Source organism: Hypanus sabinus, chromosome 15 (assembly GCF_030144855.1).
Source record: "Hypanus sabinus isolate sHypSab1 chromosome 15, sHypSab1.hap1, whole genome shotgun sequence".
Lineage (NCBI taxonomy): Eukaryota > Metazoa > Chordata > Chondrichthyes > Myliobatiformes > Dasyatidae > Hypanus > Hypanus sabinus.
Window position 1 is genome coordinate 55,606,584 of NC_082720.1, and position 25,253 is coordinate 55,631,836.

At 41.9% G+C, this 25,253-nt stretch overlaps 1 protein-coding gene across 1 annotated transcript; it reads left to right on the forward strand.

The window, feature by feature from the left end:
• The first annotated feature begins 173 nt into the window (after window positions 1-173).
• On the forward strand, window positions 174-8,141 carry LOC132405228 (protocadherin-10-like). Its single transcript, XM_059989914.1, has 4 exons — window positions 174-218; window positions 4,289-4,365; window positions 4,725-7,254; window positions 8,106-8,141. Exons 1-4 carry the CDS (start codon window positions 174-176, stop codon window positions 8,139-8,141), a joined length of 2,688 nt encoding a protein of 895 aa, XP_059845897.1.
• Window positions 8,142-25,253: the final 17,112 nt, after the last annotated feature.

Here is a 25,253-nt window from a genome sequence, read left to right on the forward strand (position 1 = left end):
CCAACACCAGCCCCTGTGGAACTCCACTGGTAACTGGCAGCCAGCCTGAAAAGGATCCCTTTATTCCCACTCTCGGCTTTCTGCTGACCAGCTAATGCTCCACCCATGCTAGTAACTTCCCTGTAATTTCATGGGCTCTCATCTTGCTAAGCAGTCTCATGTGCCCTTGTCAAATGTCTTCTGAAAATCCAAGTACATCACATCTACTGCATCTCCTTTGTCTACCCTGCTTGTAATTTTGTCAAAGAATTGCAATAGGTTTGTCAGGCAGGACTTTCCTTTCAGAAAACCATGCTGGCTTTGGCCTATCTTGTTATGTGCCTCCAGGTACTCATAATCTCATTCCTAACAATCGATTCCAACAACTTCCCAACCACTGATGTCAGGCTAACAGGTCTATAGTTTCCTTTCTACTGCCTCCCACCCTTCTTAAATAGCGGAGTAACATTTGCAATTTTCCAGTCATCCAGTACAATGTCAGAATCTATCGATTCTTGAAAGATCATTGTTAATGCCTCCGCAGTCTCTCCAGCTACTTCCTTCAGAACCCGAGGGTGCATTCCCTCAGGTCCAGGAGATTAATGCCCTGACCAATCAAGAATCTATCAACCTCTGGCTTAATCACATGTAAAGACTTGGCCTTCATAGCTGCCTGTTCCAATGAATTCCACAGATTCACCACACACTGGCTAAAGAAATGACTTCTCATCTCCGTTCTAAAGGGACAGTCCTCTATTCTGAAGCTGTATCCCCTGGTCCTAGATTCAACATTTGATATGTTTCAATTAGGTCACCCCTCATTTTTTTGAATTCTGATGAAGTTCTAGAGATTCTAGAGCCATTAAACACCCTTCGTATGACAAGCTACTCAATCCTGGAATAATTTTAGTGCTTTCCTCACAACTGCAAATTAATCTTTAGTGAATCTTGCTCAAGGACTGCCAAGTCCCTTTGCACCTCAGATTTTTGAATTTTTCTCTCTATTTAGAAAATAGTCTACTCTTTTTTTTTCTTTTGCCTCTACGGTCATATGGTCTTATGGTCTTAAATAGGGAGATAGTCAGAATGCTTTCCTTCAGGTACAAGTGCCATATACTAAGGGACATGAATTTAAGGTGAAAGGGAAAAGGTTTAAAGTAGATATGTGGCAAGTACTGGTGAAGGGTCTTGGCCCAAAACATTCACTATTTAGAAGGAAATGTGGTGATCATAGGCAAATGGGATTAGCTCAAATAGGTAACTTGATTGACATAAATGAGTCGGATTGAGGGCCCCTTTCTTTGCTGTATAGCTTCATTTACTCTACAGTCTAGTTATCTGGAAAAAATTATTCAAGATTCAAGACTGTTTAATATCATTTCCAGTTCACAAGTGTAAAGGAGAACAAAATAATTGCTACTCGAGATCTGGTGTAGCACAAAAAACCCAGTAAGATAAAAATGCAATAATAAAAATCACATAATAAATATAAATGTATAAGATTTCTTATACACACAGAATTATTGAATGTGCAAAAAAATGACATTAGGCACAGGAGTGTCTGTACATAAGGTGAGAGTCAGGAAATAATAAAGTAATGCTGAAGTTAGTGGGTGGAAGTTAATGGGCTGCCGGCAACAGTGGTGGAGGCATGTATGATAGGGTCTTTTAAGAGGCTTTTAGATAGGTACATGGAGCTTAGTAAAAGTAGTGGGCTATTGGTAAGCCTAGTAATTTCCAAGGTAGGGACATGTTCAGCACAACTTTGTGGGCTGAAGGGCCTGTATTGTGCTGCAGGTTTTCTATGTTTCTATGATCTGTCTTACTGCTTGGGGAAAGTATACATTTTTGAGTCTGGTGGTCCTGGTGTGGATTCTATGTAGCCTCCTTCCATGGATAGGGTGGGTAGAATCCTTCATAATCTTACTGGCCCTTTTCTAGCACGTATCTGTATATATGATAGTAGTTAGGCTAGTGCCAGTGATGCATTGGTTATTTTTGACTACACATTGTACATCCATAAAGTGATGCTAGGTACAGGAGTATCTGTACATAATATGACTGACAGGAAAAGATGAAGTAGTGGTGGGTTAGTGGGTGAATGTTTGATCAGGGGAAAGTAATTGTTTTTGAGATAATACCTTTGAGTATATAATAATAATGGAATCTACCTGTATATTGACAAGCCCATATTCTTATATTACAGTAGTTTCTACAAGTCAACACAACATCACTGGCTGCATTTCATTTTATGTCATATTGGAGCCATGATATGGAACATCTCATCACATCAGTACACAAAGGTGAAAACAACAGAATGCAGAATAAAGTGTTACAGTTACAGAGAAGGTACAGTGCAGGCAGACAATAAGGTGCAAGGGTCACGATGAGATAGACCGTGAGGTCAAGAGTTCAGCTTTTAGCTGTGAGAGGTCCATTCAAGTGTCTGATAACAGCCGCTGTCTGTAAGGAGTTTGTATGTTCTCCCTGTGACCACATAGGTTTTCCCTTGGTGCTCCAGTTTCCTCCTACAGTCTAAAGACATACTTGGTTGGTAGGTTAATTGGTTATTGGAAATTGTCCCGTGATTTGGGGGATTGCTGAGTGGCATGTCTTGAAGGACCAGGAGGGCCTATTCTGCATAATAATGGTGGGATAGAAGCTATTGGTTATATGAGGTTGGGGAGGTGGGGATGGGGTGGGGAGGAGCAATGGAGAGAAAAAAATGGACTTTGGTAGAAGGAATAAAGGTGCTGACTATTTTCTCAACAGGGAAACGAACTTGTTTAAGGTTAACTTGTAGGTTGGGTTGGTGGTAAGGAAAACAGTACAAAACTAACATTCATTTCGAGAGGACTAGAATGTAAACACAAGGATGTAATACTGGGGCTTTATAAGGCATTGGTGAGACTGGACTTAGAATATTGTGAGCAATTTTGGATCCTTATCCAAGAAGAGATATGCTGGCATTGGAGAGGGTCCAGAGGAAGCTGTCTATGCAGATTATTTCATTACACCGTGCATTGAGGTAGAACAAGCCATAACAGTAACTGAACGCAGAATAGAGTGTTACAGTTTCAGAGAAAGTGCAGTTGAAGTAGACAATAAGGCCATGATGAGGTAAATTGTGAGGACAGGAGTCCTTATTGTGCTTGATACTCAATATTTTGATAACAGTGGGATAGAAGCTGTCCTTGAGCTTGGCTTCAGTACCTTCTGCCCTGTGGGAGGGCTGAGAAGAGACAAGGCGAGGGCAGATGGAATCTTCGATTATGTTCAAAGTCAAGGTAAAATTTATTATCAATGTTTGCATGTTACTATATACTAAATTGAGATTTATTTTCTTGCAGGCATTTACAGGAAAATAACGAAATACAATAGAATTAATGAAAACTATGCATAAAATACCCTACCTGCATATTGACAGACCGATATATAAATTAACACTAATAAACGACCAATACGCAAAAGAAGGCAAATCATGCAAATAGTAAAGAAAAATAGAACGCCGATTCTCCCCAAGACTTACCCTCGATACTGATTGACTGCATTCACGGTCTGTTTTGGTTTCTAATGTTTTAACTCACCTCTCGCCACATCTCACTTGGAGTATTGTGAGCAGCTTTGGTCCACTTACCTTAAAAAGGAGATGCTGGCATTGTAGAGTGTTCAAAGGAGATTCAGGGGAATGATCCCGCGAATGAAAGGGTTAATATATGAGTAGAGATTGAGACCTCTGAGGCTGTACTCGCTGGAGTTTAGAAGAATGGGGGACGGGGAGGGGGGATCTAATTGAAATGTATAGAATATTGAAATATAGCGAGTGGACATGGAAAGGATGTTTCCTGTAGTGAGTGAGTGTAAGGCCCAAGGGCACAACCTTAGTATAGAGGGACGTCCATTTAAAGCTGAGATAAAGAGGAATTTATTTAAGCAGAGGGCGGTGAATCTGTGGAATCCAATGCCATAGACGGCGGTGGTGGCTAACTCACTGGGTATATTTAAAGTGGCGGTTGACAGGTTTTTGTTCAGTAAGGGCGTCAAACGTTACGGAGAGAAGATATGAGAATGGGGTTGAGAGGGTTAATAAATGAAACATGACTGCATGGCGGAGCAGACTCACTGGGCCGAAAGGCCTAATTATGCTCTTATGGGCTCTTTATAGTCTTCCATTTACTCTTTCAGTCTAGATAGGTTTTGAACCGAGAGTCGGCTACCTACCTACTCTACCACCCCCCCCCCCAACAGATGCAGCCCGAGCCGCTGAATTTCTTCTGTAGCTCGCTTTAGTTTTTGCCCTCTATTCTAGCACCTGCAGTCTCCGTCTCTCTATTTAACTGCTGGAGCCTACATTGGCACAGAAAACATCGCCGCAGCTACTAAAGGGTTAATTTAGCCTAACCGGAGTCCTCCAATGAGACGGTGAATTGGGGCTGAAGATCTGTTACATCAAACTACACTCCCGCCTTTCTACCGGAGACAGTGAAAATTCACAAACAGCCGAGAGTGGAAGGAGTAAAGGGCGGGAGCGGAGTCGCGGAAACTAGAGCCGGCTTTGGCAAGCCTTTACTGTGACAGCATGTCTCCTGCTTGCCAGACTCGAACTGAAGGATCAATGTGCGTCTTTACGCATATCGCTCGTTAACTCCCTTCAAAACAATGCTCTCTGCCGCTTTCCCTTCTGCTGCCCAATGCTGAAGATAACCAGAACTTACCCGTCTGCGATTCGCACAAGGTACGAGCAGGACAATGGCTAATTCTCACAAAAACACCTGTCTGAGGTGGCAAATGATGACCCTGATAATCTCGTTTTGCGCCTGGGATATTATCACAGGGCAGATTCGCTACTCGATTCCCGAAGAATTGAAACACGGCGCGTTTGTTGGGAACATCGCCGACGATCTAGGACTGGATGTCAGGCAACTCTCCGCCCGCAGGTTTCGCATTGTCCCCGCCGCTAACACCCAGTACTTGGAGGTGAATCTGGAGAACGGGATTCTCTTCGTAAACGAGAAAATGGACCGGGAGCAGTTGTGCGACCAGAGCTCCAGTTGCTTCCTGCATCTGGAGATCGTAGTGGAGAATCCGTTAGAGTTGCATCGCGTGGAAGTGGAGATACTGGACGTAAACGACAATTCCCCTAGTTTTCCTTGGCGTGAATTCCGTTTGGAGATCGCTGAGTCCGTGGCACTCGGGTCGCGCTTCCCGCTTGAGAACGCGCACGATCCGGACGTGGGCACCAACTCGCTGCAAAGCTATCGGCTCAGTCCCAACCAGTACTTCAGCTTGGAGGTTCAGACTCGCAACGAACGTAATAAGTTTCCAGTGCTGGTTCTGGACAGATCACTGGACAGGGAGAATCAGGCGGTGCATCAGATGGTTCTCACTGCTCAAGACGGCGGCGTCCCGGAGAGATCAGGTACAGCTCAGGTCATAGTTACGGTCCTTGATGTTAACGATAACGCCCCGGTCTTTGACCAGGCTGTGTATACTGTGTGCCTGGTGGAAAACGCCCCGAAGAACACTTTGGTGATTAAACTTAACGCTACCGACTTGGACCAAGGCTCATACGGAGAGGTGACCTATTCATTCAGCAACCATGCGCCCGCGAGACTGCGCCAACTCTTTCGGGTCGATGCCCATACTGGAGAAATTTGGGTCAAGGGAGTGGTGGACTACGAAGAGGCGAGTGTTTATGAGATTTATGTGCAGGCGAAAGATAGGGGTCTTTACACAGCGGCCGTGCATTGCACAGTGGTTGTGGAAATCATCGATGTCAACGACAACGCGCCCGAGGTGATACTGACTTCAGTGTCCAGTCCGATTCGGGAGGACGCTTTGCCAGGCGCCGTGATCGCCCTTATCAGCGTGACCGACCGTGATTCCGGAGAGAACGGAAAGACTACTTGCCACATCCCCGCCCATCTCCCTTTCAAACTCCAGTCGTCTTTCAAGAACTATTATACTCTGGTTACGGATGATCGCCTGGACCGCGAGAGAGTTTTCGAGTATAACGTGAGTATTACTGTCACAGACTTGGGCACCCCTCCCCTTTCCACTGTCAAAACCATTCTCGTCAAGGTTTCGGATGTCAACGATAACGCTCCCCGTTTTGCACACCCGTCCTACACCGTATACCTGATGGAAAATAACGCGCCTGGAGCGTCTATCTGTTCTGTCTCCGCCTGGGATCCGGATTCTGACCAGAACGCCTATGTCTCCTACTGCATTTTGGACAGTAAAATAAAGGGCACTCCCGTTTCATCATATGTTTCCATCAACTTAAACACGGGCAACCTTTATGCATTGCGCTCTTTTGACTACGAACAACTCAAGAATTTCCAGGTCCAAATTCAGGCGCAGGACGCGGGGTTTCCATCGCTGCACAACAACGTTACGGTGACGGTGATTATCCTGGATCAGAACGACAATGCTCCCGAGATCGTGTCCCCACTGCCGCCGAATGGCTCGGTAGAGATGGTGCCTCGTTCCGCTGATCCCGGTTACCTCGTTGCAAAAGTAACGGCGGTCGACAACGACTCTGGTCAGAACTCCAGGCTGAGTTACCTACTGTTCCAAGCCACAGATCCTGGACTCTTCAGCTTGGACCCGTCCATCGGGGAGATCCGGACCACGCGCCGCTTTGAAGACCACGATTCCCCTAGACAGAGGCTGGTGGTCCATGTCACGGACAATGGAAAACCACCTCTCTCCACTTCGGTCACCATCAGCGTCTCGATAGTCGACAGTGTTCCAGAGATCATCTCCGACTTAACCGATGGGCCCCAAACCATTGAATACTTCTCTGATTTCAACCTTTACTTAATTGTCTCGTTGGGATCCGTCTCCTTTGTGTTCCTGCTGGCCATTATCGCTCTGGTGACCATCAAGTGTCACAAGGATAGACACGGCACTCTTGGTCCCCGCTGTCCTCTCAGTACCTGTTGCTCCCGTGGACCCAGCCGTTGTTGCTGCCTCCGTAGAAGACATTCCAGGGACGTGCTGAATAACTCACACACCAACTTTCAGATACCCCCCAGTGCGAAAGCCCCGCCGAACTCCATGGAGGTAGGCGGTAGCGGCTCACTTTCCCAGACATATTGCTACAAGGTATGCCTGAGTCCCGAATCGGCAAAGAGCGACTTAATGTTCCTCAAACCTTACAGCTCCTCCACGCCCGCCGGAACTAGCACGAAGCCTGCCAGCCCCTACGTGACCACATGGAGGAAGCAGGCATTAGATGGGCCGAATATTGGAACCAATCTATCCAATGAGGTGAGTTACACAAGAAAGGTGATCCTTTCTTTGTTCTTTGAATTGGAGGGTCTCACCTCACCACTGGGCGTAATTAAACTTTATGTTGAATATACACTCAGTGGCCACTTTATTAGGTACAGGAGTGGAACCCAGCGTGGTTATCTGTTGTTGTAGCCCATCAGCTTCGAGGTTCGTCCGTACAGTGCATTTAGAGATGCTTTCCCGCACACCACTGTTGTAACACGTGTTTACTTGAGTTACTGTTGCCTTCCTGTCAGCTTGAACCAGTCTGGCCATGGCTTATTTTGCCCACACACAGGATGTTTTTGTTTGTTTTCCACACCACTCTCTGTAAACTCCAGAGAATGTTATACGTGTAAATTCCAGAAGATCAGAAGATTCTGAGATAATCAAACCACCCGTTCAGGCACTAACAATCATTCCACAGACAAAATCATTTAGATTCATCTCCATTCTGATGTATGGTCTGAACACAACTGAACCTCTTGACCATGGCTGCATGATTTTATGTACTGAGTTGCTGCCAGATGATCGGCTGATTAGATTTTGCATTATAGGTGTATACCTAATAAAGTGGCCACTGAGTTTTAAACATGGATAAGTTCTGGATTTGGCGGGTTATAAAATAACCAATAGCTAACTAGGTGTTTAGCGTTAGAATAGTGGCTGGTCTGTGAGAATCCAATAGTCAGTTGAAGCCGGGAGTTCCCAACCAGCGCCAACTCGGACGCGCTAACTAAATGGGAGAGCACTGCTTGATCAGTGCGATTATTGGACCAGCGAGCGCCATAAACGGGTTATTGTCACGTCTGGAATGATCCATAACCTGTGATTTATCTTTTTCACAGGTTTCGGGTCTCCATGGTGCGTTGTTCATTCCTTGAACGGGAATTAATGAAGAGATCCTTTCTTGCGTGATTTCCCCAGTGTAGTTCAGGACGTAGCGCTCACAGACTTTTAACTTAACTGTGAATTCAAAGTACTTTATCTATCTTGGCCTGCTGAAAATTGCTTCCACCACGAATAGAATCTGCGTCTAGACTACCTACAGTAAATTAGAGTGGCAGGGACACTGGGTCTAGCAAGCCCAAAGCAAATCTGATGAGCAATGGTATTTAATTAACCGCTTCAAAGGGAAAAGCCCTGTACAGAAACCCTTTGAACTGTTTGATAACTTCCAGCGGGGGGAAATGTTTTAAGAGGATTGGACAGTCATTTTGGCAATAAAGTGATCAGCAATGATTAAGTTGAGCTTAATAGATAGAAAAGCAACCATACTGATCACCAGCCTTCAAATTACAGCCTGCCTGCCCCTGAGGTGGCATGGAATGGAAATTATTTTAAAGCTTTGATTATTTGAGACTTTGAACACTTGCAGTTGCGATTTCAGTACCAGACATTGAAGGTCTGATCCTTTGTCCAAGTTCAAGTTCGAGTTTATTGTCATTCGACTGTATATATATATATATATATATATATATACCGCCAAATGAAACAACGTTCCTATTGGCAAGATACACAACACAGTACATATAACGTACACAAGGCTATAACGTAATATTACTATAAATAAATTAACAAATAATAAAATATAGTGCAGAAGATTGACATTTTACATAAGGTGCATTTACCACAGAAGTTAGAGAGTAAACTGTAGAACACTACTGGCGCTTCATATGTGGTGAAACCTAAGTGACGGCAGAGACTTCAGTAGTCTCACATTCCTTGTCGTAATTCTACGGTACCTTCTTCCAGATGACAGGGTGTCAAAGAGATTGAGGGATGAATGGGAGGGATCCTTGGCAACACTATACAGCACTTCTGATGAATATCTCAGATGTGTAGAAGAAAGACCATGGTGATCTTCTCAGCAGACCTCTCAATTCTTTGCAGGGTTTTGCGGACAGATGCCTTGCAATTCCCGTACCAGACTGTGATGCAGGTATGGTGGTGGCAATGGTCCCCTATTACCCACTCACCTGTTTCAAGAACCAACTAGAAGAAAACTATATTTCAGATAGATATTCCTGAGGTCAATACGAGTATTTTAATTATATTGTGTAAGATTCTTGTGAAATCAAAACGTTTGATTTTAAGAAATACAATTTTAAGATGTTGTTACCAGATAAGGTTAATATACAGAAAAGAAGAAAAACAGGATATTCCTCAATAGTTTGCCTAGAGCTAAGGTATAATTCATCCATATGCAATAACTTTGGAAAAAGGGCATTTCTGCTAGAGATGTGCACAGGCTGGTAAAGGGTAAGTCGAACCAATATGACCGCACGTTTGATTCATGTCAGATACGGTTTCTTCACTATCCCTCAGTGCCAGTGGCAGTGTGTAAATCAAAAGCTGCCCTTTTCGGTGAAGGAGCCTTTTTTTCTATTGATCAAAGAATTCTGCCCTTCAACTATTCTCGTTATTAAAAGCCTGGAACTGCATAGTCATCCCTTCTGTTAAATCAAGCATTTCAGACTTTTCGTGGGACTTAATTGCAATGGGACTTTTTAAATTTAGAGGTGGCTAATTCTCAGTTCGTTTTGCAGTCTGAAATATTTCAACTTCTCTAGTGTCCATTACCGAAATATTCATTGCGGGATTTAGTTGCTGTCCATTGTCCTGAAGTTGTGTGTCTTTTCGTGTGCAACCCAACATGTAATCATTAGGAAACACAAACCAATGACCACTTTATTTGGTATCTTCTGTAATTAATAAAGTGGCCACTGAGTATATGTTGCTGGTCTTTTGCTGCTGTAGCCCATCCACTTGAAGGTTTGACGTTTTGTATGTTCTGTTGTAACACATGGTTACTTGATTACCTGTTGGCTTCGTATCAGCTTGAAGCAGTCTTGCCATTCTCCTCTGACCTCTCTCATTAACAAGACATTTTTGCCTACATTTTTGCTCACTGGAGGTTTTCCTTTGGTTTTTACACCATTCTCTGTAGAGACTGTTGTGTGTGAAAACCCCAGGGGATCAGAAATCTCTGCGATTTTCAAACCACTCCGACTGTCACCACCAATCATTCCATGGTTAAAGTTACTTAGATCACATTTCTTCCCCGTTCTGATGTTTGGTCTTTACAGCAACTGAACTCTTGATCTTGTCTGCAGGCTTTTATGCATTGGGTTGCTAAACAGATATTCGCATTAATTGAATAGGTTTGCAGGTGCACACAACAAAGTGGCTAATGTGTATAGGATATTTAAAATGGAACTTCCATTGCTCATCCTGCCTCTAGGTGAACTTTTTGCCATTTTGTGCCTGTCATCTATTAAGCGATAATACATTCACTTAATTTCATTTCAACTTCACTTCAATTAACTTTCTGCAGAGTACACCTGCAACTGGGAACCGATTCTTCTACCAGGTGATTCTTTGTCGTCCATTGCTCCATAGGGAGGAGCTACACCGCAGAGTGCTATTGGCATCAGAGCCAAACAGCATAGTAATTTTGGAACCTGCGATGCACAACATAAGGCAATACTCTGTTGCAATTGAACAGTGGTCTGTTAACGATTTTTTTTCATTATACAGTACAATCCCACCGTGCCAAAAGCAGTTCAATTGCCTTTTTTTATGCTGTGCAGTTTTATTACATTTTCAGGTTTTGGAAATGGAGTTTCTAAGGGCAATGATCACAGTTGCTGTGGGTTATAATGGTGCGTTTAATAATGTTATATTTGATATTTATACATTATTCAATGATGCCTCTCTCTCTATATAGTTCCGTTATGTGACTGAGGATTAATAACTGCAGCATAGTGCCACAGGCATTGTGTGCTTGCTAGTATGACTCTGGGTCAAAAGTGTCTAGAAATATTTGGGGCTGGTTTATGTGTACAATGTCGCTCTCAATGTATGATGTGTTATGTGTGTGAATCAGCATCAGGTTTAATATCACTGGCATATTTGTGAAATATCTAGTTTTGCAGCAGCAGTACATTGTAATACATAATAAAATATATAAATTACAATAAGGCTAGATATATATTACACACACACACACACACACACACACAAACACACACACACACACACACACACACACACACACACACACACACACACACACACACATACAGATTGGCATGTGTGACGTTGTGGGCATCACTGAATCGTGGCTGAAAGATGATTATAGCTGGGAGCTTAATGTCCAAAGATACACATTGTAACAAAAGGACAGGCAGATAGGCAAAGGGGTGGGGTGGCTCTTGTGGTAAAAAACTGAAATCAAATCATTAGGAAGAGTTAACATACGATTGGAAGGTGTAAAATCTGGGAAATTCCAAGGATAAAAAGACTATGATGGCAGTAATATACAGATTTCCAAACAATAGTAAAGATGTGGGTCTACAAATTACAATGGGAGACAGAAAATTCATGTCAAAAGGGCAATGTTATGAAAGTCATGGGGGATTTAAATATAAAGGTAGCTTGGAAAACTTGCGTGCCTGCTGTATCCCAAGAAGGAGAATTTGTAGAATGCATATGAGGTACCTTTTTAGAGCACCTCGAGGTTGAGCCCAGTAGAGGATCAACTATTCCAGGCAGGGTGTTGAGTATTGAAACAGAATAAGGTAAAGGAACCCTTAGGGAAAAGTGATTATAATATGATAGAATTTCACCTTACAATTTAAGACAGAGAAGCTAAAGTCAGATATATTTGCATTACATTGGAATAAAGGGAGTTACAGAGGTATGAGAGGTGAGCTGGCCAGAATTGATTGAAAGGGAACACTAGCAGGGATGACGGAAGAACAGTAATGGCTGGAATTTCTGGGAGCAATTCGGAAGGCACAGGATAGATTCATCCCAAAGAGGAAGAAGTATTCTGTAGGAGATTTGCACAACTGTAATTGACAAGAGAAGGCAAAACCACTATGGAAGCTAAAGAGAGGGCATATAATAGAGCAGACATTATTGGAAAGTTAGGGTATTGTGAAGCTCATAAAAATCAACAAAAGGCAACTTAAAAAGTCATTAAGAAGGAAAAGATGGAATACAAAGGTAATAAGCTAACCATTAATATTAAAAAGAATACAGAAAGTTTCTTCAGATATGGAAAGTGAAAAGCAGAGGTGAAAGTAGATCTTAGACCACTGGATAATGATACAGGAGAGGTGGCTATGGTGAACAAAGAAATAGTAAATAAATTGAATAAGCATTTTGTGTCTGTCTTCATTGTGAAGACGCCTGCAGTATGCCAGAAGTTTGAGAATGTTGGGAGAAGAAGTGAGTGAAGTAGCCATTACAAGCGAGAAGGTGCTTGGGAAACTGAAAGGTCTGAAGATAACTAAGTAGCCTGGACTAAATGGTCTACACCCCAGGGTTCTGAATGAGATGACTTAGAGATTGTGGAGGCGTTAGAAATGATCTTTCAAGAATCAATGGACTCTGGCATGGCTCCGGAGGACTGGAAAACTGCAAATGTCACTTCACCTTTCAAGAAGGGAGAGAGGCAGAAGAAAGGAAATTATTGTACAGTTAGTCCAGCCTCAGTGGTTGGGAAGATGTTGGAGTCAATTGTTAAGAATGTGGTTTCGGGATACTTGGAGACACATGATAAAATAGGCTGTAGTCTGCATAGTTTCCTCAAGTGAAAATCTTGCCTGTCAAATCTGTTAGAATTCTTTAAAGAAGTAACAAGCAAGGTAGACAAAGAAGATCCGGTGAATGTGGTGTACTTGGATTTTCAGAAGGTCTCTGACAAGGTGTCATATATGAGGCTTAAAAAGTTAAAAGCCCATCGAAGATGGAGAGAAAAAATCAGGTACGAGCTCAGTCTAGCCAGGAATATAAAAGGGGATAGCAAAAGCTTTTTTAGGTATGTGAAGAGAAAGAAGATAGTTAAGAACAATGTTGGCCCCTTGAAGAATGAATTAGGAGAAATTGTTATGGGAAACAGGGAAACGGCAACAGAATTTAATGCGTACTTTAGATCTGTCTTCACCAGGGAGGACACAAGCAATCTCCCAGATGTATGGATGGGCCAGGGTCATAAGATATCAGAGGAATTGAGACAGATTGACATTAGGAAAGAAACTGTAGAAAACTGTAGGAAAGACTGGTAGAACTGAAGGCTAATAAATCCCCGGGTCCAGATGGTCTGCATCCGAGGGTTCTAAAAGAGGTGGGTCAGGAAATTGCGGATGCATTGGTAATTATTTTCCAATGTTCCTTAGATTCAGGATCAGTTCCTGAAGATTGGAGAGTCGCTAATGTTATCCCACTTTTCAAGATGGGAGGGAAGGAGAAAACGGAGAACTATCGCCCTGTTAGCCTAACGTCAGTCGTGGAGGAGATGCTTGAGTCCATTATTAAGGACGAAATAGTGGCACATCTTGATGGCAGAAATAGGATTAGGCCGAGCCAGCATGGATTTACCAAGGGCAAATCATGCTTGACTAATCTGTTGGAGTTTTTTGAGGGTGTAACAAGGATGTTAGATGAGGGTAAGCCAGTGGATGTTGTGTACCTAGATTTTCAGAAGGCATTCGATAAGGTGCCACATAGGAGATTTGTGAGTAAAATCAGAGCTCATGACATTGGAGGTAGGGTTTCAACATGGATAGAAAACTGGTTGGCAGATAGGAAGCAAAGGGTAGCAGTGAATGGGTGTTTCTCGGACTGGCTGGAGGTGACTAGTGGGGTACCACAGGGCTCTGTATTGGGACCACAGCTCTTTACGATTTATGTGAACGATTTAGATGAGGGCATTGAAAACTATATCAGCAAGTTTGCTGACGATACTAAACTGGGTGGCAGTGTGACATGCGAAGAGGATGTTAGGAGAATACAGGGAGACTTGGATAGGCTGGGTAAGTGGGCAAATACTTGGCAGATGTCATTCAATGTGAATAAATGTGAAGTTATCCACTTTGGAAGCAGGAACAAGAGGGCAGAGTATTGTCTGAACGGTGTAGAGTTAGGTAAGGGAGAAATGCAAAGAGACCTAGGAGTCCTAGTTCACCAGTCAATGAAGGTGAATGAGCAAGTGCAACAGGCAGTGAAGAGGGCAAATGGAATGTTGGCCTTTGTTACAAGGGGAATTGAGTACAAGAGCAAGGATGTCCTTTTGCATTTGTACAGGGCCCTGGTGAGACCACACCTGGAATATTGTGTACAGTTTTGGTCTTCAGGTTTAAGGAAGGACATTCTGGCAATTGAGGAAGTGCAGCGTAGATTCACTAGGTTGATTCCTGGGATGGCAGGGCTGTCTTACGCAGAGAGATTGGAGAGATTGGGCTTGTACACGCTGGAATTGAGGAGATTGAGAGGGGATCTGATTGAAATGTTTAAGATAATTAAAGGATTTGATAGGATTGAGGCAGGAAATATGTTCCAGATGTTGGGAGAGTCCAGTACCAGAGGGCATGGATTGAGAATAAGAGGTCAGTTATTTAAAACAGAGTTGAGGAAGAGCTTCTTCTCCCAGAGAGTTGTGGAGGTGTGGAATGCACTGCCTCGGAAGATGGTGGAGGCCAATTCTCTGGATGCTTTCAAGAAGGAGCTAGATAGATATCTGATGGATAGGGGAATCAAGGGATATGGGGACAAGGCAGGGACTGGGTATTGATACTGAATGATCAGCCATGATCTCAGAATGGCGGTGCAGTCTTGAGGGGCCGAATGGTCTACTTCTGCACCTATTGTCTATTGTCTATTGAAGATACTATCATGGATAATGTGGTGGCTGATTAGCAGGAGGCAGAAAGTGGGAATAAATTGAGCCTTTTCTGATTGGCTACCACTGACTAGTAGTGTTCCAAAGTAGTCTGTGTTGGGACCACTTCTTTTTACGTTTTATGCTAATGATTAGGATATTGGAGTTTGCAGACAGGACTCAGATACGTGGAGAGGCAGGAAATTTTGAAGAAGCAAAGAGTCCACAGAAGGACTTAGACAGATTAGAAGAATGAACAAGGAAATAGTAGATGGAATATAGTGTTGGGAAGTGTATGGCCATGCACTTTGATAGAAGAAATGAAAGTGTAGACTATTTTCTAAATGGAGAGAAAATTCAAAAATCTGACGTGCAAAAAGTCTTTGGGTAGATTTAAGGCTGAAGATGATAAATTCTTGATTGGGCAGGGCGTGAAGGGATACAGAGAGAGGGCAGGAGATTAGGGTTGAGAGAGAAATGGAGTAAAGAATGTTGGGAATGGTGAGGTTGAGCACCATGGGAGGGGTATGGGTGAGGTTGCAAAAGAACTTGTGCCAGAGGTAGGAGGTGGTCCAGGTACAGACATGTCCAGCCCTGAGACACAAGGCAAGGTCATTTGATTCTAAGCAATTGGTTTAATGATCATTACAGAATGTCTCTCTGATGCTTCCTGCTCCCTCCCCTCTTCCCACTCGCAGTCCACAACAGAAACCCATATATGAATCAGGTTTATTATTATTCACATCTGTCATGAATTTTCTTCTCTTTGCTGCAGCAGTACCATGCAATATATAAAATTGCTACAGTATTGTGCAAAAGTCTAAGGTACCCTAGCTATAGACATGTGTCTAATAGCTGAGCTATTTGAATATAGTGGTGAGTTTGTGGAATTCGTTACTGCAGGCGGCTGTGAAGGCCAAGTCAATGGGCGGAGTTAAAGTGGAGGTTGCTAGGTTCTTGATTAGTAAAGTTGCGATGTAAGGGCGGGCAAATGAAGTTGAGGGGGAAAATAAATCAGCCATGACTGAATGACATAGCAGACAATAGAACAAATAACCTCATTCTGCTCCTGTGCCTTGTGGTCTTACTTACGAAAGTACCAGTGCTGACATAAACTAAGTGGCCACTTTATTAGGTACACCTCTACATCTGCTTGTTAATGGAAATACCTGATCAGCCAATTATGTGGATAAAAGTTCATAAAAAGCATGCAGATGTGGTCAAGAGGTTCCATTCTTATTTAGACCAAATATTAGAATGGGGGAAAATCTAAGTGCCTTTGACCATGGAATGATTGCTGGTGCCAGATGGGGGTGGTTTGAGTATCTCAGACAGTGCTTATCTCATGGGATTTTCACATACAACAGGGTTTACTGAGAATGGTGGAGAAAAAGAAACATCCAGCCAGCAGCAGTTCTGTGGGTGAAAAAGCCTTGTTAATGACAGAGGTCAGAGGAGAATGGCCAGATTGGCTCAAGCTGACAGAAAGGTTGCAGTAAGTCAAATAGGCACATGTTACAGCAGGGGTGTGCTGAATTGCATCTCTGAATGCACAGCATGTTGAATCCTGAAGTGGATGTGCACCAGCTGCAGAAGACCACGAACAGGCAGCACCTAATAAACTGGGCACTGAGGGTAAGAGCTGTAGTAATTATTTTATATGAAGTTTGGCAGCCTGGCTTTTGGAAACTCCACATGTTTTGGGCAAAGTTACAGATGCCACTAAGTGCTGGGCCCAAGAGAGAGAGAGAAGCAATTGTATTTGACAGTGGGATTGCTTGCTGATACTGTAACTATTCAGAGCAAAGTGATACAGGAGAATCAGAAGCAACTGACTGAAATAAAGTTAACTTTCCAGGTAGTTGGCACAAAAACAAACAGAATAACAGGGAATACACTCATCACTTATAAACAGTAACATCTCCAAAGTCATTGGAAAAGAAGTTTCCAGAAGGACAATGAAGCCTATTTTTGGTGATAGAATATCAATTGTACAAACTCTAGTATCAAATAATCCTTATGGCACAGTAAGAGGTCACTTGGCCTATTAAGTCTGAGTCAATCTGAGCAAGAACAAAGTTAGAAGCTCAAAGTCAATTTATTATCAACGTACATACATGTCACCAGACACAACCCTGAGATTAATTTTCTTGCGGGCACTTACAGTAAATACAAGAAACACAATAGAAGTAATGAAAGACCCTCCCCAACAGAACAGACACGAGCCAATGTGCAAAAGACAACAAACTGTGTGAACACAAAATGAGAAAAATACACACAAAACAATAATAATAAATAAAGAAGCAATAAATATTAAGAAAATGAATACCATAGTCCTTGAATGTGAGTCAATAGGTTGTGGAACAGTTCAATGCCGGGCAGAGTGAATTGAGTGAAGTATTGCTTCAGGATAACTACTTCTGAACCTGATGGTGTGGATGCACTGCATGGAAAGGAAGCCTGCAATGCATAATCCAATATACTGCATGGTCCCTATAGTTCATTTCTGAATTAATGCAAGGATTTAATGTTGAGGCTTTATAAACCATTGGTGGGTCCCTTATCTAAGAAAAGGTGTGCTGACATCAGAGAGGGTTCCAAGGAGGGTCACAACAATGATTCCAGAATGAAAGAGTTACTATATGAGGACTGATGGGTGGCTCTGGGTCTGTACTCACTAGATTTCAGAAGAATGGGGGGGAATCTGATTGAAGCCCATGGAATACTGAAAGGCCTTGATAGAGTGGATGTTTCCTATGGTGGGGGAGTCTAAGACCAGAGGAGACAGCCTCAAGGGCACCCTTTTAGAATGGAGATTAAGAGGAATTTCTTTAGTCAAAGATTGATGAATTCATGGAATTTGTTGCTATAGGCAGTTGTGGAGGCCAAGCCATTGGGTATGTGTAAGACAGCGGTTGATAGATTGATTAATCAAGGCATAAAGGGATATGGGGAGAAGGAAGGAGATTTGGTTTGAGAAGAAAAATATATCAGCCATGGTGAAATGCTGGATAAGATTCAATGGGACAAACAGACCAATTCTGCGCTTAGATCCTATGGTCTTAACTCTAGTCTCTCATTCCTGACCCTTCTCCAATGGAAACAGCCTCACTTTATTTACATTTGTCAAGATGATCCATTAAATTTGTCTACCTTTATCCACACTGTGCAAATTTATGTTATGAAATTAAGCAGAGCCTGTTTAGTGAAAGGCTTAGTAATTAGTAGGATTGTACAGTACACATCCAGCCCTTTGGCCCACAATCTGTTGCTTCTTTAACCTACTCCAAGATCAATCTAGCCCTTCCCTCCCACATAGCCCTCCATTTTTTTATCATTGATGTGCCTGTCTAAGAGTTCCTTGAATGCCCCCCAATGAAGAATGGGAAGTGTTAAGTGTTTTTGATGATGTGTGGTGTTTTTGCCAAACATGACATTTAGTCACATGGCCAAAAAGCTCAATTTTGGTTTCATCAGGCAACAGAACATTCTTCCAGTCCTCCACATACCTTCTGGTAAACTCTAACTAAGATTTCATATGAGTTTTTTGTCAACAGTGGCTTTCTCTTTGCCAGTTTCCCATAAAGCTGTGACCAATGAAACACCTGGGCAACAACTGTTACATGTCTCTTGGTGGCCTCCCTCACTAGTCCACTTCTTGTACAGTCATTCACTGTTTGAGGACAGCCAGTCTAAGCAGATTTACAGCTGTGCCATATTCTTTCCATTTCTTGATGATTGACTTAACTGTACTCCAAGGGATATTCAGTTGCTTGGAAATTTTCTTGTATCCATCTCCTGACTTGCACTTTTCAATAACCTTCTCGCAGAGTTGCTTGGAGTGTTGTTTTGTCTTTGTTGTGTAGTTTTTGCAAGGATACTGACTCCCCAGCAGTTGAACATTCCACATACAAATTCATTTTTACTACAATCAATTGAAACACCTTGACTGCAACAGGTGATCTCCAATTAATTAACTATGTGACTTCCAAAACCAATTGACTGCACTAGTGATTATTTGGTGTGTCATATTAAAGGGCATGAATACTTATGCAAACAATTATTTTGTGTTTTCAATTTGTAATTAATTTAGACCACTTTGTAGAGATCTGTTTTCACGTTGACAGAAAAATGTCTTTTTCTGTTGATCATTGTCAAAAAAAGCCAAATTAATTCTACCGATATTCAATGTTGTAAAACAATAAAACACAAAACCTTCCAAAGGGGGTAAATACTTTGTATAGGCAATGTAGCCAGGGTGCCTAAGACTTATGCACAGTATTATATTTGTCAATATATAGAGCGGAGAGCATGTCTGTAACTCTGGCGGCAGCAAAGGATGTTGGGAATGGTGCGGGTGGAGTGTCGCAGAATGTTGTGTGATGGGGCAGAGAAGGATTGCCAAGGTTTGGGGTGGCATGCTTGCAGACACCCCAAGCCCTGAGACACCAGGCAAGGTCATTTGATTCCAAACAATTGTTTTTTTCTTCATTACAGAATGTCTCTCTGGCGCTTTCTGCTCCTCGCCCTCTCCCTTCACCTTTTCTCAACCACGATTCCAGTCTTGTTGCAGCCTTTCCCACTTTCAGTTCACAATATCAAAATCAGGTTTATCATCACTTACACAGGACACAAAACTTTTTGAGAGCACCAGCAGTGCAGTTCAATGCAAAAAAAAGCTATAGTACTGTGCAAAATTCTTAGGCACCCTAGCTATATATACCGTTTTATGCAAAAAACATTTGCACAAAACTGTATATGCCTCTACCAATACCCCTGTCAAGGCTTTCCACACACCCAGTACTCTCTGTTAAAAACATACCTCGGATATCCCACTATACCTTTCTCCAATCAGCTTAAAATTATGCCTCTTGGTATTAGCTACTTCTGGTCTGAGAAACTTCTCTGTTTGTCCACTCAATCTATGTCTCATCATCCTTAGAAAAATAGAGGGCTTTGTGTAACCCTAGATAATTTGTTAAGTAAGTACATGTTTGGCACAGCATTGTGGGCTGAAGGGCCTGTATTGTGCTGTAGGTTTTCTATGTTTCTATCTCTAACAATTCACGTCATTCTCCACTCCAAAGAGAAACGCCCTAGCTCACTCATGCTATAAGACAAACTCTCCAGTCCAGGCTGCATCCTGGTAAATCTCAAATGGAAGCTGATGAAGCTGATTTTGCCTAGAATTACAAAGTTCATCTTTTTACCTCGCAGATGTATATTAGAGTTTAAATCAATATCTCATTCCACCGTATCAAAAATACTGAACCCAGCAATTCTGATACAGTAATATGCGTATGGGTATTCTATGGTCGGGAATGGAATGGTAATTTATATTAAATTACTGAATGTTGATTCAGAAAGTTTTAAACTTTTATTTTAAAGTTGCTTAATCAGAAATGGAATCAGGTTTATTATCACTGACAGCTAGTGTGAAATGTATTGTTTTGTTACAGCAGTACAGTGCAATACATAAAAGATTACAGTAAGAAATATAAATATATAAATAAATAAATATATTGTGCAAAAAGGGAGGTAGTGCTCAGGGTTCATTGTCCACTTAGAAATCTGATGTCAGAGAAGAAGAAACTGTTCTCAAAATGTTGAGTTTGTGTTTTTAGGCTCCTGTACCTCCTCCTTGATAGTAACAATGTTCTTGTCCAATCCTATCCTTAATTCAAAGGGCACTGTTAATGACCTGCTCTGACTACCCAGTGGAATCCACACTGGAGTCTGCACATACCTGCTCAGAATATTGGCATTCTGCTGCAGTAGTCATTTACAGGGCTGCATCATAGGTAGTTTTAGAAGGCTTTGGAAGAAAATTGGTTTTATTCTTTGCTAATGGACCAGTCAACTGGAAGATCTGTCGGGCTTGCCGATGGAGCAGGGGAGGTGCTGATGCATGAAATAGGATTCCAGACCATCCTCCCTAGAGGGGAGCTGTCCAGGATGTCTGAAAAGCCACAATAGGGGGAGGGGTGAAGGGAGGGAGAGTCGGGTAGAGTGCAAACTGAGAGAATGATGCTTGCTGAAGTTAACATCCAGATACCTTCATAAAAAAGTGCACTAGGAAGTGACCGACATGATGAATGCAGCTGATACCCAACAGTTCTCTCTGTCAAAGTAGTTGGTCTCAGTCCTTGTTCATGTCGCATTTAATTTTCATCCACTATAAGCTACTGCTGTTGCCTTACATCATTCAACCACACAGAGCTTTGAGTGTTTGTGCTGATTGGGAGATGTCTGGGCACCTTATGTACAAACATTTCTGCATCTAGCATTATCTTATGTATATAAAATCCACCTATGTATATAAGCTATCTTATGAACTGATATTTATTGTGGTCTTTTTGATTATTATATTCCTTAGTGTGCTTTTTTATTGGATCTTTGTTTTCCTTTACACTTATTTACTGGAAATGACATTAATCAATCTTGAGTCTTGAATCTTCAATCTTGGGTAAGGACTGAAGCTGCAGTTTGTAATTAAAGTTCTCTTTGCAGTGATGTTACTTGTGATAAAAAACTTTGAAGCGGAAAGAGTTTTTTACAAAATTCAGGTGCAGCCACTCATCCATTGCACATCTGACGTTATGTAGCATATGCACTGGAGTTATTACTTTAGATGCTGTCATATTTCTGTAACACTGTGCTTGTGGAAGGGAGTTCATAACAAGAAGAAGTCCCAGATTCCAGATTGTTTATTTTTATCCATCAGTGCATATAAAGGAGAATAAAGTGACTACTACTCCGTATCTGATGCAGCATACAACAACACAAAATCATAAAGAACACACTAAAACACAATAAATATAAATATATAAGATAGTTTATGTACATAGACTGATTGTATGTACATAATGTGACACTAGATACAGGTGTATCTGTACTTAAGCAGAACCATATGGAGTATTGGCTGAGGTTATAATTTTGTTAGAATTTGTTAAGTACTATAAGTGAAGCAGCTGCTCCATTTATTGAAAATGCAAGAATTTTCAAAGTCGAAGTCAAAAGTCAAAGTAAATTTATTATCAAAGTACATATACTTTGGGCACTTAATTATATATCTGAGTATACGTAGCCACTAAAGTATATGTAGCCACTAAGTGTATACTCGTAGTCTTCTTCTGCTATAGCCCATTTGCTTCGTGGTTTGATGTGTTGGGCATTCAGAGATGCTCTTCTCCACACCACTGTTCTAGTATATGGTTATTTAAGTTACTGTTATCTTCCTGTCAGATTGAACCAGTCTGGCCATTCTCCTCTAACCGCTTTCATTAATAACTCATTTTTGCCTTCAGAACTGACACTCACTGGATGCTCTTTTGTTTTTCACATCATTATTTGTACATTCTAGAAACCGTTGCAGTGAAAATCCGAGGAGATCTGCAGTTTCTGAGATATGCAAACCACCCCATCTGGCACCAACAATCATTGCACAGTCAAATCACCTAGATCATATTTCTTTCCCATTCCGATATTTGGTATGAACAAGAACTGAACCTCTTGTCCATGTCAGCATTCTTTTAGGCATTGAGGTCCTATCACATGTTTGGCTGGTTAGGTTCTTACATTAACGAGCAGGTGTACCTAATAAAGAGAACACTGAGGGTATATGTCATCATACCTTGAGATTTGTTTTTAGAGTAAAATAAAGCAATAAAATAGTATTTATGAAAAATATGCATAAAGACTGACAAGCAATGTGTGAAGGAGGACAAATCATGCAAATAATTTAAAAAATGTAAATAAATAATGCTGAGAACATGAGTTGTAGAATACCTGAAGGTGATTCTATTGGTTGTGGAATCAGTTCAGTGTTGAGTTGATTGACGTTATCCCCACTGGCTCAGAAGCTCAATGGTTGAGGGGTAATAACTGTTCCTGAACTTGATGGTGTGGGACCTGAGGATCCTATACCTCCTGCTTGATCGTCGCAGTGAGAAGAGAGCATGACCTAGAGGTCTTTGATGATGGACGCTGCTTTCTTATAGCAGTGCTCTTTGTAAATGTGCTCAGTGATGGGGAGGGCTTTGCCTGTGATGGACTGGACTGTGATGGACTGGACTGGACACTCCTCATGCTGAAAGTTATTTATGCTTATGAAGAAATAGCTATATTGTCAATAGAAGTCTTCTTTTGATCAGATATGTAGTATTGATCTAGCTCTGTTTTAATTATAGCCACTCATTATCAAAATCCCAGTAATTTCTATACATGGCATGTGAATATGCTGGCAAGGTGTAAGAGATGATAAGAGGCATAGATCGATTGGACAGTCAGACATTTGCCCAGGGCTGAAATGGCCAATACAAGGAGTCTTAACTTTAAGTTGCTCTAGTTTTCCAGCATCTACAGAAGCTCTAGTGTTTATAACTTTAAGCTATTGAGAAGGAAAAATAGGGGGGATGTCAAAGGAAGGTTTTTTTACACAGAGAGTGTGGGTGTATGGAGTGTACTGCCAGTGATGGTGGTAGAGGTAGATACATTTGGAATATTTAAGAGACTCTTAGGTAGGTGCATGGCTGAAAGAAAAATGGAATGCAATGTGGGATGGAAGGGTTGAATTGACTTTAGAGCAGATTAAAAGTCAGCACAACATTGTGGGCTAAAGGACCTGTACTGTGCTGTATTGTTCTACAGTATGTTCTAATGTTAGCTTGAGCACTTAGTCTTTATCCTGTTAAAGTGGTGGTGAGCTATGCTGTGTTCTGTGTCGGTGTTACTGCAGTGTTGCCAGATAGAAATCTGGCATGTTATGCAATTGTTTTTTTAAAAATTGGGTGTTTGATTGGCTTCTTTTTTTTACTGGGTTCTACTGGGTTTCTTTGTTTTGTGGCTGCCTGTAAGGAGACAAAGTTCAAGGTTGTATATAGTACACATGCTTTGATAATGAACGTACTTTGACTTTGAAGAAATGGCCAAGATAGGAGGCCAGATATAACAGAGGATGGTAAATTACTTGAATTAAATTTGCATGTGTTTGTATCGGCCTGCTGTCCGTTGTCTTCTGGTGGAGATACTATGAATTTTGGGCCTAACGTATTGATGCAACCATAAAGGAGGTATGACAGCAGCTATATTTCATTAGAAGTCTGAGGAGGTTTGGTATGTCACCAACGACTCTTGCAAATTTCTACAGATGTATCATGGAGAGCAGTCTAATTGTTTGCATCACCATATGGTATGGAAGGGCTACTGCACAGATCAGAAAAAGCTGCAGAGCATTGCAAACTCAGCCAGCTCCATCATGGGGACTAGACTTACCCCACATTGAGGATACCTTTAAAAGGCAGAGCCTCAAAAATGTGGCACCCAGCACCCAAGACATTCCCTATTCTCATTAATTACCATCAGGGAGAATGAACAGGAGCTTGAAGATGCACACTCAATGCTTTAGCGATAGCTACTTTCATTCCGTTGTCAGATTTCTGATCGGTCCATGAACCTATGAATGCTGCCTCATTGCTTTGACTCTTTTTGCTCTACTTATTTTTATACATATTTCATATTGTGTTATAGTAATCTTAAACCATAAGAGCATAAGATATAAGACAGAGTTAGACCATTCAGCCCATCAATTCTACTCTACTATGTGATGATGACTGATTTATTTTTGATGCCCTTACTAATGACGAGCCCATCAACTTTCATTTTAAATATACCCAATGGCTTGGCCTCCACAGCCATCTGCGGTGATGATTTCCATTAAATCACCATCCTTTAGCTAAGGAAAGTCTTCCTCATCTTGATTCTGATGAGATGTCTTTTAATTCTGAGTCTGTAACCTTGGTCCTAGATCTCTCAGTACTGAAAACATCAACTCCACATCCATTCAGTACAGGCATTTCAATACTGGGTAGGTTTCAATGAGTTCCCCTTTCATTCTTCTAAACTCCAGCACGTGCAGGTGCAGAGTTAACTAAACCCTTCATTTATTAACCATTTCAGTCCCAGTACCATTCTTATGATCCTCCTCTGGACCTTCTCCAATGCCAGTATATCCTTTCTTAGATATGGGTCCCAAAACTGCTCATGATATTCCAAGTGCAGTCTGCCTTATAAAGCCCCAGTATTACCAGAAGACTATAAGGCACAGAAGCAGAATTAGGCCATTTGGCCCATCAGGTCTGCTCCACCATTCAATCATTGCTGATCTTTTTTTTCCTTCCTCAGCCCCACTCCCTGGCCCCATAACACTTGATGGCATGACCAATCGAAAACCTATCAATGTCCACCTTAAATATCCAACGACCCGACCTCAGGTGCCTGTGGTAACAAACTCCACAAATTCACCACCTCCTATCCTGAGGCTGTGCCC

Coding starts and splice junctions, on each gene's coding strand:
- LOC132405228 (XM_059989914.1), top strand. CDS start 174: ATGTCTTCTGAAAATCCAAGTACATCACATCTACTGCATCTCCTT. Junction 219..4,288: donor CACATCTACTGCATCTCCTT/TGTCTACCCTGC, acceptor CCTCTATTCTAG/CACCTGCAGTCTCCGTCTCT. Junction 4,366..4,724: donor ATCGCCGCAGCTACTAAAGG/GTTAATTTAGCC, acceptor AGGTACGAGCAG/GACAATGGCTAATTCTCACA.